Source organism: Poecilia mexicana, unplaced genomic scaffold (genome assembly GCF_051168715.1).
Source record: "Poecilia mexicana isolate PSO_F unplaced genomic scaffold, ASM5116871v1 scaffold_22, whole genome shotgun sequence".
Lineage (NCBI taxonomy): Eukaryota > Metazoa > Chordata > Actinopteri > Cyprinodontiformes > Poeciliidae > Poecilia > Poecilia mexicana.
In genome coordinates, this window is record NW_028263391.1 from 8,857,351 (window position 1) to 8,873,575 (window position 16,225).

The 16,225-nt window shown below is 41.8% G+C and overlaps 1 protein-coding gene across 1 annotated transcript in view; it reads right to left on the reverse strand.

Moving 5' to 3' along the window:
- fndc3ba (fibronectin type III domain containing 3Ba) overlaps positions 1 to 16,225 on the reverse strand; it is a 102,656-nt gene that overhangs the window by 49,879 nt on the left and 36,552 nt on the right. The window contains exon 4 of the mRNA XM_088002383.1: positions 2,635 to 2,711. Within this exon, the coding sequence (XP_087858509.1) occupies positions 2,635 to 2,711 (77 nt within the window). The remainder of the gene's footprint in view (positions 1 to 2,634; positions 2,712 to 16,225) is intronic.

Genomic DNA, 16,225 nt, shown 5'->3' on the forward strand with positions numbered 1-16,225 from the left:
TATGAGCTTCCTGCACAATGCACAAATTGTATTCTGGAGCTTTCTTCCTTCTACAACAACAACATCGACTATGAAACATATGTGGATAATAGCCCCTGAGTGGCTTGCTCGGTTTGATGTAAACAAAGAACGAGTGGCTTCATTGCACTTTAATCGAAGACTGATTATCTGTGATTTAAAAAAAAAAAAAAGGAAAGCAACACTTATTCTTGCCACTGATGAAATGATCCAACATCTTGGTCATTAAAGTTTACAAAAAATTTGATAGACGGGGATATAAAGTATACGTTGACGGCCGTTTTAGTTTAACACAGCGACCGTCCATGTTTCGAGACTTCTCAGCAACCAAATTTGTTTCATTGAATAAAGAGAAACAGGAAGTAGTGTTCCTTCAGTCCACTAGCAAAGCGGCGATATTACCCTAACTTCCATAAAGCCAAAGAAAAACTGGTGAGCTGCCACACTTTCTGTGGCGTCTTATTCAAAGAAAAGCTATGAAGGAAGATTCAAGTACTTCTGAGCTTCTTGCATCTAGTAGAAGTACTGAAATACAATCATGCGTAAAAATAATACGCCGTGCAGATTTAGACTTCAATTTATTTTCATTTAGCCAAGCATTTGATTTCTAGTAGGAAATGACATTTCTCAAAGATAAATTTGCAAAACATAACAAAATATATGAGTTTTGAAGAAACTTGTTCTTATTTACCCTGTATTAATCGTACCCTTCATTATAAACAACAGACGAGTTTTAATGCTGTGACAGCAATCAAACCCTTCTCATAATTGCTGGCCAGGTTCCTGCATGTCTCCACCGGTATTTTTGAAGTATAATCTTTGGTGATGATGAGCTCCGAGTCTTTGAGTTTGGAATGCTTTATTATGATCGCCCTGATCTTATAATCCCTGCATAGATTATTAGATTCAAGATGGGACTGCGGCTGGGTTACTGAATTTTTTTTTTTTTAATTATTTCCTTTCAGACGAAGCATGTTGGTTAGAGTGGAAGATTACTTTCAAGCAAAATCTGACGAAGGTAAAAATCTTTCGGGCTTAAGTGTACCCCTAGCTCACGAGACAAGATGATGCCTAACTGCAGTTTTGAGAACGAGACAAGAGTTTAGACCCCTTATTTGTTCCATAGAGTGGGGTTTTGAAGACTAATCAGTGTAATATATTACAAACCAGGATTGATTATTAACATTAATATTTAAGTGCACATCTAATTCTAAGGTGGTCTGATGCAAAAACAGCTAACAGTGACTGCATCTTGTGTTTTTTAAAAAGATGCCATGTTTTCAAAAACCTCAGCTCAGGTTTGATCCATGGAGTTATTTTAGATGTCAAAGTAGAAATGATTAAATGTAGAAAACAGTCACCGTTAGTTTAGCGTCAAGAGAAAATGACTTGGTTGGCAGCTAACGTTATGTCCTTACATCGTTTACGAATCGTTTGCGTCTTGTCCGTCACACTTCCAATGTTTCTTTTTCTATTTACTTCTTCACTGCAAACGCTGCAGAGCGTCAGGTCGGCTCTATCAACATCAGAAGAACTGCTTCCCTTCTTACTTCAAAATAAGAGTCTAAAACACTGATATAAGAGGACATCAAAAGAAGCAAGCAAGCAAGCAAGCAAGCACACATTTACTTCCCTCTTAAGTCAATTTTATAGATTTTGAGCTTACAATAAATATCCAGGCATTGCATAATGTCTATTTTGTGGGGCACTGTGGTCCATGGTAAAGCAAGTGTAATAAAATCGTGCCACTGGCATTAAAAGTGACCTAGATTACGTGACAAGTTGGTGCATCAGCCAAAATCCGTTATGTCTGCTCATGTATAGAAAAAATAAAATAAAAATCTGAAACAGTCCATCTTTAAACTTCTCGAAGGAGGTCCCCATTTTGTGGTGGGATAAATTATCCATCTGAAAGATATTCCACTGAACTTTTATAGGGACACTGGAAAACTAGAAGGGGAGGATGGGAAATGGGTTTCACACCAACGTGTGCATGTGCTCCATAACATCCAAGTTAAAGGAACAAATTAACTCGAGTTCTACAGAAGCCTGTTAACGACGCATTAATTCAAAACACATGTCAAGAAGGGGGAAAAAAAACAAAAAAACATCTAAAACATGCAGCACAGTGTACCCCAAGGACAAAGATTAGGAAACACTGTTCTGGGGAGAAATGCAAACCCGTAAAGTTGCAAACGGAGAGAAAAAGAGCGGTCTACGCTGCACGCCAGCGATACTTCTAAAGATAATATCTGGCGTGTGCGTGTTTTATGTTTCCACTGAAAAATGAGAGATGCAGATGAGACCGAGCGTCACACAGTGCAAAGATTTTAAAAACCTACTGACAAAGGAAAAGCAGCCGAGACCGCTTGACACATGTTGGTTGATGACATCACAAGAGGCATAAGAGTCGATCTGACATTTGTGGACAAACATCTCGTTACCCATTTTGACACATAATTAAAAGTTAGATTTGAGTTACAACAGATTCAACCTGTTCTATACGTGGCAATGTATATTTAATGCGAGTTTGATTTATTTTACAAAAAAAAAAGTCTGGCTAGTAACTTTTTTTTTTTCTCAGTGAGGGGAAAAAAAACATGCGAACCAGCCTACCTGTGAGATGTAACCTGGGGGTACGTGTATCGGGGGGATTGACCCATTCGGGGACATCATGGGAACCTCAGCAGGACCTGCAAGGGGGAACAACAAGTATTTACTTAACCGGGCGAGTCAAGCTAAAGCAAATTCTCATTTACATTTGTTAATTTGCAGAGCACATGCAGGGACACAAACACGGCTCCACACAGAGCGCGGGGCGGACCACCAGCCAGAAAACCATGTTTGCTTCAAGAGGGCCTCCAAGTGCATCGACATCATTAATGACATTACCAACGCAGTCACATTGTGCCGTTTTACAGTGCTTCGCTAAGGTTTTCATTCCTCTTGGAATGCTTAACTTTATTTTTTGCCCAATGGTCTTTACAGAACAGCTTGTGCTCGCTTAAATTGGATGGTAGGCACCTCGGGACATCTGTTTCATCAAGACTTGCAATAAATTCTTGATTGGATTTTGGTCTGTAGTTTGGGACATTTAAAGACACGCATATTATGTAATGTGAACCAAGTCCAACACATTTTGGACCCGTTTTATTCAACTCCATCCATCTTTCCGTTAATTCTTTTCCCACAAAGAAAATGGATCTTCACACCCAGACGTTGCCGCCACCACACAGTCGGCATTTTATTTATTAATTTTTTTAAAGTTTAAAAGGTAAGCGTATCTGTAATTTTTATTTCTCTTCACAATTACGCGCTGAATTTTGCGACTGTGACGTTACGAAATAAGACAAAGCAAAAGTTTTTTTTTTTTTTTACAACTTTGGTAGAAACGGCAGCATTATTTTACGAGACAAACACGGGGTTACACACTTTCCCTCCAAGATGAAATTTTAATCTTTCCCGTGAAAGCTTAGCACAAATATTCTAAATAGAATTAACAGACTAAAAATTGATGTTGACTTTTCCACCGTCCGCATCTCCCTTCTCCAAAAAAATAAAACCTCCCCATCCCTCTCCTCCTCTGCCTTTCCGCGATGGAGATCTGCGGCTGTTAAAGTCATCGGGACCCCTCGGGGACAGCTGGAAGCAGACCTGGCCTTAGAATAAATCACCCAGCGGAGGTGCACATGCAGAGGAGGCCCTGGCTAACCACAAACACACATGCATGAAAACATGATAGTATTTTCAGCCCGAGTAAACACGTGTTAAAGGATTTCCACCACCTGATCTAATTTAAAGGTTGTTTTTTTTTTCTAAAAAAAAAAACATACAAAAGATGTGTTCAGTCTAAACTCTTGTGGAAAAAAAAAACTATGATATGAAGAGTTTTCAAACTTTATTTAGATGAAGTGACTGCCACAAACTTCTCCCAGGGTCCTTTACTCATTTCCTCCCAAGTGACTCCAACACCTCAGTTACTGCTCTTACTCACTCGATCCTACGTTCAATCCCAATTTTTTTTTTAGCCACTACTATGTGAATCTCCCTCTTTTACTCCAGCTATTACTCACATCCGTCATCCCCTCACTTCATTCCTCCTATAATGCATCTTTTCCAACCCCCCCCCCCCTTGTTGGTCATCTTCTTTCCTCCTCCTCCTCCCTTTCCGCAAGTGTCCGTGCTCCCTTCCCTTCCCTTCACTTCTCGACCGCACAAACAGGTAACACTCATGCAAACACAACCGGAGTAAAGTCTTCAGTGTGGGTGCAGTGAGTCGGCCACAGGTAGTCAGAGACGGGCCTCATTCAGCGCCGTCTGCTTCCTTACCGTGGGGAGCGGGACTGGATATGAAAGTGCTCATTGAGAAGAAGGTCATAGCAGAGGGAGAGCGCACACACACACACACACACACACACACACACACACGCACACACACTCCCTCCAAACCGCTTTCCATTGCTGCTCACAGCACACTTTCCCCATTGCTCACACATTCTCCTCACAGTTACCGTCTCTCAGACACACATTCTTAGCAAACAGACGTATGTTTAGACAGTCTCTCCAGCCTCCATGCTCTTCACTCAGCAAACGGCAGCATTCCTCAGTTCACACACACACACACACACACACACACACACACAGACGTATATATACTCACAGAAAATTCCCATCTTTGGCCCCCAGGACTGGACCCAGCAGGCCTAACTACTCCCCCCACCCCACTAACCCATCCCTAAAGTACAAGACACTCTTTGTCCCGCTACTCCTCATACACTGCTGTAAGCCGCACAATATTGAGACTTGTGTTTAGAAAAGCTCAGCAGAGTTGTACTGCGCGCGTGTGTGTGTGTGTGTGTGTGTGTGTGTGTGTGTGTGTGTGCTGTGTGTGCATGTGCGAGGGATCTAGTGTGTGTGATAACGTCACCTTCGGGGTCTCGTCTCTAGCTTTACCCTCTAAAGCACCACAAATAAAGTCGTGGCTTCCTCTGCTTAATCCTGCTGGAATCCCAGACAACAGAGTTCCACCAGCTCCCCCCACTCCCACTCCACAGCGCACTCATCTACCATCTGTTGCTGCTTCCACTTCCGACTGCTGGAGCAGTTAGGTCAGAGGATGAGGATGAGAACGAGGTCAGGTGATGCGTGTGGCACAATGTAATTTGAAATTGTCTGGGCATCAGCCTTTGCAATCTGACCATTCTAGGACATTTATGCAACACCTGGCAAACTCATTCACACCACCTGAAGTTTTCGGGATTTTGTCCCATTACAACCACAAACTGCACCACAAAAAAAAAAAAAAAATTAACTGATAAAACTGAAAAAGCTAGTAATCTTATCTCAGAAATCAAGATTTCCTATCAGAGAAGGCAAAAAGCCAAGTGCTATCAGATCATGCTCACCATGTGGTGTGGAAGTTGTTACTGATGGAGGAAGACGATGTTTTAATATCTTACAAATATGGGACAGAAAAATGGGATTTTATATACATTTCAGTTTTATTGTACAAATATTTTAAAGAACAAAGCTAGTTCTAAATCAAATCCAAAGGACCTAAATTCACAGCGTAATGGAGCCATTTTTATTAACTACACACCCAACCTCACATGGACACCACTGTAGACTTTCAGTTCCATCACATAAGGCAATTCACAGAGAACTTGCCGTAGTCGCCATGTGTACAGAACAGGAACGAGCTTGCAATGAACATGTGTTTTTTTTCTTCTTTTTTTCTTCTTTTTTACCACCTGGGTGGTGAGGAGTTGCAGCTGTAGCACGTTATAGATGGGGAAACAAAAACCCGTGCAACACCAGAAAAGGTCTCGGTACGCAATGTATGCTGGGAAAAAGAGTTCCAGTACCCAAAACGGTAAACTTTAGAAGTGTTGGTTACTGCGCTCTGATGCATACTGGCCCCGTTACAGTACTGGGACAAGACTGTTTTCTGTATCAGTAAGGTGCTTAGAGTGAGAGGAAACTGTTGGAAGCTATTTAAAGGAAGGAAAATGCATGTCTAGACACGTCAGTCATTCATCCAGACTGCGAAGAGAAAGACTGACAAAGAAGGACGCTTCCAACAGATAGCAGGAAGCATCTGCTATCTGCCAAAGACATTACAGCTTTATAGCATTTTACCTCAGTCTATCATGTTGGACTGGAACATGCTGGCAACTAAGTGGAAATAAAAGAGTTCAAGTAAAGACTCATGTTCCCTAGGAGATGCTGCTGTTTTTGTGCAAGCTGTGCTGGTTGTGTTAATCACTAATCCATGAGTCTATGGCCAGTTTAAAATTGTATCCGTTACTTTTCTGAAAATAATATTGAGGTAACCTTCATAAGACAGCTGTAAATGTTATAACCTCTGATTTAATGTTGACACAAAGTAGTCAGTCCCCAGTTTGTTTGTTTTTTACCTTTACAGAGCTTCCATCGTGATAAATCGCAGCCTATAGCAAATCTTTATCTGCTGTCCTTTAGGGAAGGTGGATCAATGGATCCTCTGTGTGCTGAAGACTAGTGTCAAATGTGAGGCCGAAAGCGTGACCGAAACTGGATTATGAAAGAAGGCAGCAAATCTACAACAGAAGTGATTAAGAAGGCAAGACTTAAGATGCTGCCATGGCCCAGTCAAAGTCCAAATTCTCAAACCTCACTAAAATGAAGGCAAGTTGTGGAGGGAAAAAAAAAAAAAACTTGATCAGGATTTCTTCAAAGATGTAAGAGTTTAATGAAGTCAAAAAGAATCCCACTGCAGAGTTAATGTTGCTTGAGTTCATTCTACAAGTTATTGAATCTTAATGTACTTAGTTTTTTCAGTCATAGCTGAATGACATGATAGGACAGTGGCTCATGTTGGGAAATAAATATGTTTAAGAGAAGCGACAGACCAGAAAAACAGCAAGAAGAAAAGCTTAGCTTTTTTTGTTTGGTGTCAAAAATAAAATAAAATAAAAGACAAACGGTAAATCTCAGGGCAGGCCAGAGGAAGCAGGTGTTTCCTCAGGTGTTTTATGGGAGGCTACTCTGAAACTGTAAAAGCATAGAAGTTTTCTTTTTTGTCAGCAAAACAGAAAATGATGTGCTGCAGCAAAACTGCTCCTTTTTTCCTGGTAAATGATAACGCAGCACATCTCCTGCAGTGCTAATAAATTACGCTGGAGTCTCACCTCTGAAAGTTTGACCTGAGTTACTAAAAGTTTACACGAGAAATAAACACATAAATCTACGGTAAACAACCCGCCTCGCGCTTTGCCACACACAGGCATAAACACACAAACTCACAGCTACGCTGCTCCTGAACTGGCCCATCCAGAAAAAAAAAAAAAAAAAAAAAAAAAAAGGGCCAGCCAAGGAGACCAGCCTGTGATTCTGTCCAGCTGCCCATACATCCATCCGAACACAGAGAGGGAGACGGAGACGGAGAGGAGATGATGCAACAGTTCAGATGTTTCTCATGATGCAGCTGTCAAAGACAGCTGTGTTAGGGCCCCAAGAAAACAAAACACGCCATCAAAACCAGAAAGAGTGGCCACACACACACCCCATTACTTACATCCCTAAAAATGCAGCAGCTTAAACGCAGGCATTCATCCTCATCTATAGATCAGTCAAGACTGATGACAGTAAATTTAGGTCAACTGTGTGAATCGCTGCTCCAGTGGCGCCCCAACGAAGAGAAGCACTTTCTTTCTTTCCTTCTTTCCAATCATTCCCCTCATCCATGCACATGTGGTCAACACATTGGAAGGAAACACAAACCCTCCTGGGAAAGCATGTGTGAGCGTTTGTATGTGCGGGGCGTTGGTATCCAACCAACGGAGCCTGTTAGCCAGCTGACCTACATACACACCGACTTGAAACGAAACGATTTCCCAACACAGCAAAAACGAATTAAAATACCAATACCTATGAGTTGTAACCGTTAATTGATCTCTGTGTGCACTACCCATGCGTGTGTGCATGTGCATGTGCATGTGTGTGTGTGTGTGTGTGTGTGTGTGTGTGTGTGTGTGTGTGTCTGGGTCAGTTGTGACGTGGCGTTGCCTGGAAGTTATGTAAGCATAAGCAGGGTAATGTTATCTGTCCTTGGAGCTCTGAGAGCAAGACACTCCCACGACAGTTTCCTCTACAGTCAGGCCAACGCCAACACACACACACACGCACACACACACAAGTATGGTACCACTCCACATAGGCCATTCTCTTTAGAGTGTATGGTTGCATTTCAGACGATAAACATATTTCAGCATCATTTAAGTGACTACAATGTGGAGCATGACGGAAAGTCCGAGACAGAAAAGGAAGCAAATAAAAAGGAGAGATAATGTGGTTAAGCAGGAAATGTGGGAGACAACTTAAAAATAGCACAGAGTGCTAAATATACACACACACACAGCTTGTGGTGCGTGGGCAAAGAAACACACATCGCACCGCCCAAAAGTTCATCTCCAGTGAGTCAAAGATCTTTCTTCTCCCCCCGCCCCTAAGCAGGGTGGGGCTTGGTGATTGGGGAGGAAGTCTAGTCTTCCTGCACCACCCTGCCTTCAGTCCATTATTCTCATGACACCGATACGCTGCAGAATGATGCACAATCGGGTTCACATCAGCCCACATACACAGAAACGGGTTCTGAAACTTCAGGAAAATTTCCCTGACACCGTGTCTGCAGTTCGAAATGTCTGTTTGATTGGACGCCGGAGAAAACTTTCCTCTGGCTGTTCCCTCCTTTTGCTGCACACTGCTGATTAGCTGGCTGCAATGAGGCTGCAAAACTTTCCCCTCACTTGCAACAAACAAATTCAACTAACGTTTTCTACTTGTGTATAATATGAACAATCAAGGTGGGAATACTAAAAACAAAAACAAAAAAAAGCCCCACCCATCACTTTTAAAACAAGTAATGTTTTAAAGATACAGATGGCAAACTTTATGCAGCATTTCATAAAAACGCGTCATATTCTGACAAAAATTTGTCATATGGACCAGGCACAGGCCGTTTGACAGGATGTCTAATTTTGAAAACTTATGGCAAAGTCCTTCTAATTTGATAGAGTGTTGAGTTTCAGTGGCTTTGTGAGGCAGAGTACTGCACCCACATATTGCTGTGCACTGCCGATCAGCTGGAAGAGAGCACTAAGCCCTGTTTAATTCAGTTGTTTTAGCTACAGATAACACTATAACCGTAATAATTAAGATTACTGTAAGAATCTAAGACAGGCCAATGTGTATTTAGGACTAACGCATCATATTTTCAATGTTACAAACAGACTGACATGTCACATGTGTTTTATTCAACAGTTATTTGAGCGGGCTGGTCAAGCTTAAAGATCGCACAGCTTAAAAACCGGTTTTTAGTGTGTGTGTGTGTGTGTGTGCAGGTATGTGTAAACACATTCCTTGAGACGAGGGAGCCACTCCACTATAAGCCTCTAAGCTCAAAATTGCATAACAGTGCCTCGAGGAAATCAGTAGAAAGCCTTATCAGCCAAGCCAGCTGATGAAGTTATAAACTGCATGATGACATCAGCAGCATATGACATCAGCATGATACAAGGAAGTGTTTGCCAAGCGTGGCTTGCAGAAATCGGATGCGTTTTCCTGGCATCTGGCTCTTGCCTTTTATGTACAGAAGACAAAAAAAAATGAAGTCATGACTTGATAAAAACAATATAATACAGTAAATATGGGTAGATGCAAGACTGCTACACTGAGTTACGTACTGCTGGTTATCAGAGATGAAAATTTCAAGCCACAAAATCATTTAGGGTTAGGTTTAAAATACAGTCAAAGTTCAGTTTTTGTCCTAATTTCACAGAAATATGAAGCTGCATTTAGCAGCTTTATGGTGATGCATGAAACCAACCGATCCAAAATTATAACTAATAAGATACCAGAGCCCCATAGATGTATGAAATAAATCCATAGGTTTAAAGAAATTTGTGGAAGAACACCCATTGTTTTTCAAATATGGTATATATTTTATTCCACAAGCATCCCTCTTATTCTTTTTTCCACATTTATTACTTTGTCAACAGGTCTTCTACTTTATGTTCTTAATTTGTTATCCAGCCATCGGTCCACTACCTGACTCGCTTATCCCTAGCAGCTAGTGGGTTTGCGAGGGGTACTGGTGCCCATCTCAACAAGCGAGAGGCGGGGTACGGTCTAGACCGGTCACCAGTCCATCGCAGAGCTAATTTATTACACTATACACCATGTGATATTCAGTGTAACTGCAGCTATATGTTAAAGTTTTGAAATGTTACCCAGTCGTCCAATTTAAACGTGCCCCAGGCAGGAGTATCCTGCTGGCCTCTATAATTCTTGCTTTACATTTTCCATTTTATTAAGAAAAATAAGATGTTTAAGCTTGGGTGTCTTCAAATAAAGGCAATTAGAATCTTTTCAGGGGTTTTTTTTTAATCCCTTTTAGCCAACATTTACTAAAACTGCTGTATTTACATAATGCATGACTTGATTCATGATGTAATTTAAATTCATAACAGAGGAAAGGGAGAACATTGCCAATCTGAAAGTAAAAAGAAAAGCAATAGATTTGTTTTTGAGCGGGTCTATAACTTCTGTGCATCCATTTATACGTTTCTTTTCAATTTAATGTCCAAACCTAATTAGGTTTTATTTTCCTGACATTAAAACAAACAAATGCTACTTTATTCTGGTATCTGCAGCATATTATCCGTGTGCGAGTGGCCGTCAAGACTGCAATCCATGGTCTGTTTAGTGTGTGTGGTTGCCAGCCCATATCTCCACCCAACCCGGATCCCTCTCTGGTTTTCCCCCACCCAGAGGAGGGGTGCCGTCGGGCGACCTACTTCTACTGCTGGGCCCGCTCCAGAAAACAGCAACGTAACGTCTGGAGGGACACCGAACCCAGCCGCGCTTTGTTCTCAAAATCCTAAACATGTACAAACACACAGCCCAACAGCTGTGCACATAGTCATGAGGCAGTCAAAGGCACGCACAGGAATTCCTGCAACAAGACCAGAAACAGATTTCCAGTCGCACACACCTGGCCACATGTCGGCAAACTCTTTTGAGCGCCCCGCTGACATGAAAGCAACGCGGTGGTCCGTCCGACTGCAGAGCACGGCGACATTTTCAACGGTTGCGCCGACATAAACCACGGTCACCTCGGCTTAAAACATCAAAGAACAGACTCGCTTCCAGACATAACAAGTCGTGTTCTTGCCCCCGCTGTTCTTTTCTAACATCACCCAACGACTCTGTTCCGAAGCCTGCAGATAGGCTTGTTTTGGGAATGGTATCCAAGCTGCAGCGGCTGCATGAATACGGCATACTGTACTCTACTTATCACTCAAGTATTCGCAAACATTCAAATTCACGCGCAGACACACACACACACACACACACAAAAGCATGCAATTAAACACACAAAGATACACAAGTCAGACACTTGTGACTCATTGTATCCATTCCCTTATTAACTCTGCATGTGTACGAGAGAAGAGAGCGGGAGAAAGAAGAAGTGCAACAGCTGTTGGGTTATAAACAAACTCGGAGTCATGAAACGCTTTCCTGACATTGCTCCGATCTCCCCTTAAATCCACAATGCTCCCACCTTGCCACCCCCCTATCACCACCACCCAAAACCAACGTCCCGGTTTGGACCGCAGCTGTACTTCCTTCCCCCCCTCCCTCCCGCCCGCCCTGCCCTCTGCCATTCAACACGCTTCTCTCCTGTCTATCCACATGTTAATATGGGGGCATTCCTGGAGTGTGAGTCACAGTCTGAACAGTAACAAGTTTGTGTCCACCACAGAGCGCTGCGGGGAAAGAGTGCGCGCTGATAAGAAGGGAGAAGAGAGAAGAAATGGAGAAGCTATGCGCACGTCAGTGGAAAGGCAGAAAGTGGGCTGGAAAGGCTAGATTAGCAGGGACTTTCCCTCAAACCCTTGAAATTCTATTTCTGCCTCTGCAATGCGCGCGCGGATGCCAAAAAGGTTCAACCCGGGAACAGATGTGGTGGACACCGTGTATATATGCAAGAGCAGAAGAGTCACCGTTGTCTCAGGTCGTTCCTCGACTTCTCTTGGCTCCTACTGAAACGTGCGTCCCATCTGATCAGCGAGGGCAAAAAAAAAAAAAAAAAAAGAAGTGGGGCTTCCCTATGAAACTCACACATGATGTAAACAACGACTTGTGGAACTTGAAGCTGTGCAGAGGAACTCTGTCACATTTTGAAAGCAATCCTCTTCAAAGCATTTAAAATTTGAAGTGGGAATAATCTAATCCTTGTAGTAAATATAGCAACCTGATTTGAAGCAAAATGGATATTTTTCATAGATATTCTTCACACCAATAATTAATCTGCATTTCAGTTGCTGAACTTTTACCCTCCTTGATGCCCACAACTGTTTCGTATTTTGTTAAAGAGGCAGGAAGCTGAAGATCAAACACTGACCAGGGCATTACAATGATTAAAAAGACAGAGAGGAGTCAAGAAAATGTAGCCAACTGGCATCACTTTTGCACATTTGCCTACACTGCAGCCCTGAAGCATGCCTTATGTGGCATACGTTTATATTTTGCTCCCCTTTCCTCTGATGTTTGTTAACAGTTCTTCTGTGTGCAACTAAACCTCAGTATAGATCTAGCTGTGCTTCAAGCACCTTGCAAATTTGCTAGAGAACATTAGTGAACAACGAGCATCACACGAAGACCAGGGAAGACAGCAGACAGGTCAGGGATGAAACTGTGGCGGTGTGTAAGGTGGGGTTAGGCTTTAATCCAAAGCTCAGAAGAATGAATCCGTTGACAGGACAGCTGTTAGCCCGCAACTCCACAAACGCGATCACTAAAGAAAAGCAAACTTGCAAACGGCAACTGAAAAGAGGGAGCTTTGGTCGCATCAGTCGGATGGTTGGAGTCAAGTAGAGGGGAAATCCTGGAGAAAAACGTGTTAGAAGCTGCAGAGATGAGGCATGTTTACCACCTAAACATGCAGCCAAAGCCATCTTGGAGCGGTTTACATGAGAGGGTATTCATGTGCTTGAATAGCCCAGTGAAAGTCCAGTTCGAAATTCAATTGATAAGTGAAATTAGATGGTCCCCTGCTTCTTCTCTTTGCAGTCTGGTTGAGCTTGCGTTATATTGCAAAGAAGAATCTGCAAAAAAAAAAAAAAAAAAGTCGACAGCAAGAGTCCCGAAAACACTCATAGGGACTGGGAAATTAATGAATGCAACACTTTCAGTCTTTTTTTTTCTTTTAATTTGCTTATTAAGTCACAATTGTGCAGTTCTTTATATTGGTGTTTAATATAAAATCCCAAAAAAAGACATTGTGTGGTTGTAACAAGAAAAAAATGTGGAAAAGTTTAAGGTGCATGACTACTTTTGCAAGGCACCGTGAGGAAAAACGTGCAGATCTGCTAGACAAAAAAAAAAAAAAAAAAAACACCAATTGAAAGTAAGTCTGAAAATTATTTTTAAAAAATTAAAATTTGAAGAAAAAAAAAGGGGGGGATCAGGAAGCAAGGGAGGAAGTAGAGAAGGATGGAAAGAGAACTGAACGAGGAGGCAGGGAGAATGGAGAGAAGGGGAACGGCTCCAGCTGTACCCTGAGCTTCGTAGGAGTGCCAAGAATTTCATTCTTGGAAAAGATCGTTCTGCCTCTGTCTGTCTGGAAAAAAAAAAAAAAAAAAAACTTCTGCAAGCTACCTCCTCTACACAGCTGCTGCTCACAAACACTTTCACACAGTCTCACTGTATTCTCAAGAGCGCCAGTCATCCATTTCTACCCGCTAGAACCACTCCCTCTCCCAGGTTGCCCAAGTGGGCCAGTCGGAACAGCAAGTATGAGCTGGAAAAGTAGATCAACTCGGTAGCAGCGGCAGCAGCAGCAGCAGCAGCAGCTACAGAGGTAGCTGGGGTCATTGCATGAAGGAAGTGGCTTCATCCAGAATGCATGGCACGATCAGACATGCAGCACATAGTTTTCTTCCACTTCTTTCAAACCATATTCATTTATTTGCCTCCTGCATTTTATTTCAACTCTGCCACTTCCATCCTCTTTTCTTCAGTCTGCCTCCTCATGGCCTACTTTGTGAGGGCATTGAGTTTATAATTGAGCACTGGGCAGGGCATACAACAACAATCAACTCTCTCTGCCTCATGCGCACACACATACACACACACACACACACTGAAGTCAATGTTTTAACTACCTTGTGCCAGCTGAACCAAGCCAATCCGCTCCATTTTCTTTTGTTTCTTTTGAGCGGAGAATGTCGAGGGTGGAGGAAAGAAAAAGGGAGCAGGTACGCCACACAAAGGCACGCATGCAAACACAAAATGTGTGCCCAGAGGGATCACATTCCATCACACACCACCTGGAGTGAGAGTCCTCTCCCCTGGCAACCAGTTTCCCCACATGCAATGAGACGCAACACAAAATTAAGACCCATATACTAAACACACCCCTGTAACCTGCTTTACGGTTGCCTGCAGGGCACACGATCTTGTAGGCAACTCCTTTGTAGGTAAAATCCCTCACAGGGCTGTCTGGCTAAGACTATATTTTGAGATCTCTTTTTTTTCCAGTAGTCTCTAAACCCATCTTAAGAAATATTAATCCTACATGATAACCACTTATGCATGGGATGGAAGCTTAAAGTGACAAAAAAATAATAATAATTACCTGGGTAGCCATAGAAAGCTACACTACAGCAAAGCTATTCTTTTACCAAAATGCTGGGTTAACTAGTTTTAGTTGTAACTCTGTTACTTTAATACACTGCTTTTTTTTCTTTTTCTTAAGGTCAGCATTTAAAGCAACATTGTACTAACTAATGTTTAAGATTTACATTTTGACTAAAATCTGGTCATTTAACCTAAATGTTTGGTCTACGCGAGTTTTGGGACAGAAGATGGGTAGTTTACTGACTACCCATCAAATACTGACTTTTTTTTTTTTTTATACATACTTCTGTTTTAAGTTGAAGAAATTGAAAAATAAAAAAACATTATTCTTGACAGCCACTTTTAACTGTACAATGACCTGATCTGACTTCCTCTACTACAGGATGAAGTAAGACCTACCAAGAAGGTAAAACTCTAAATTTCTTTTACCAGACTTTTTCCCTCCACATTGCAAAAGCCAAATGAACATTTTGCATTTTGCAAATTTTCCAATTGATTTAATCTTCTTGCGTTTAATGGAGGGGATTTCTTTCACATTTTTATTGGTGCATCACTAAACAGGCTTAATTTTCAAGAGTCTTAAAGTGTATTCAGATACTACAAAGTCACAGACAATAACCGTTTCAAGCACCTACAATTACAGGAAATCGGTTATAAGATTCATAATGTCTGGGGCGAAGCGCATGTGCAGCAATAACACCACTACACCCATTGACATTTCTAATCACACGTCTACACACTTAAAGACAAGCCAGCAAATTATGAGAAGGTGCTTTTTTTTTTTAACTAAGCACACTTATTCAGGTTTTTTTTTTTTTTTTTTTTTTTTTTTAAATTAGATCGAAATGGTTACTTTCGATAAACATATTGAGACTTTCAGCTGACGGGACAAACTTAACCTCTTTTCAAGAGAACTACAGTTTTCATTAAACCTGTCAGGCTGCCCCCACATGGGAGGGATTTGGATCAGAGGCAGGTTGGAAACCTAAAATAACCCCTTTCTGGTTACAAGCTGCAAAGGGGACCGTCCAGAACTGAACACCAAATTAAGCCCTTCGGAGAAAAATGTATTTGCGTCTTCTCCCCCCAGCTTGTTTAGAGCCATCTGGCTCGAGGTAAACACAGGCTGCAGGGCTTTCCACCACATCTCTCTCAAGCAGCTATTTCCATTTACATCAAAGGGTCCCGAGTGTAGAAGTGCACACTTTGGCTGGAGGCTGGGCAAAAAAAGAAAACCTCAGGAAGCTTCTGTAGTGATGCAGTGAACCCAGGAAAAGCTACATCAGCTGCATCCATCCAACAGAGGCAGAGGGGGGAAAACACTAACAGGAATGAAAGTAAGGCCAGAAGAAACTTTAAAAAAAATAAAAACCACCACATTATTTCTCAGTGTTTCTTAAATCAGGAACCCCCAATACCAAAAGATTTTGTTCAAAGGTCTAAGTTCAAAGATTTAAAATAAATGTCATTTCCAGATTGTAATGTTACTTTTAACGGGGTGCTAAAACCAATAAGTACAAAATAA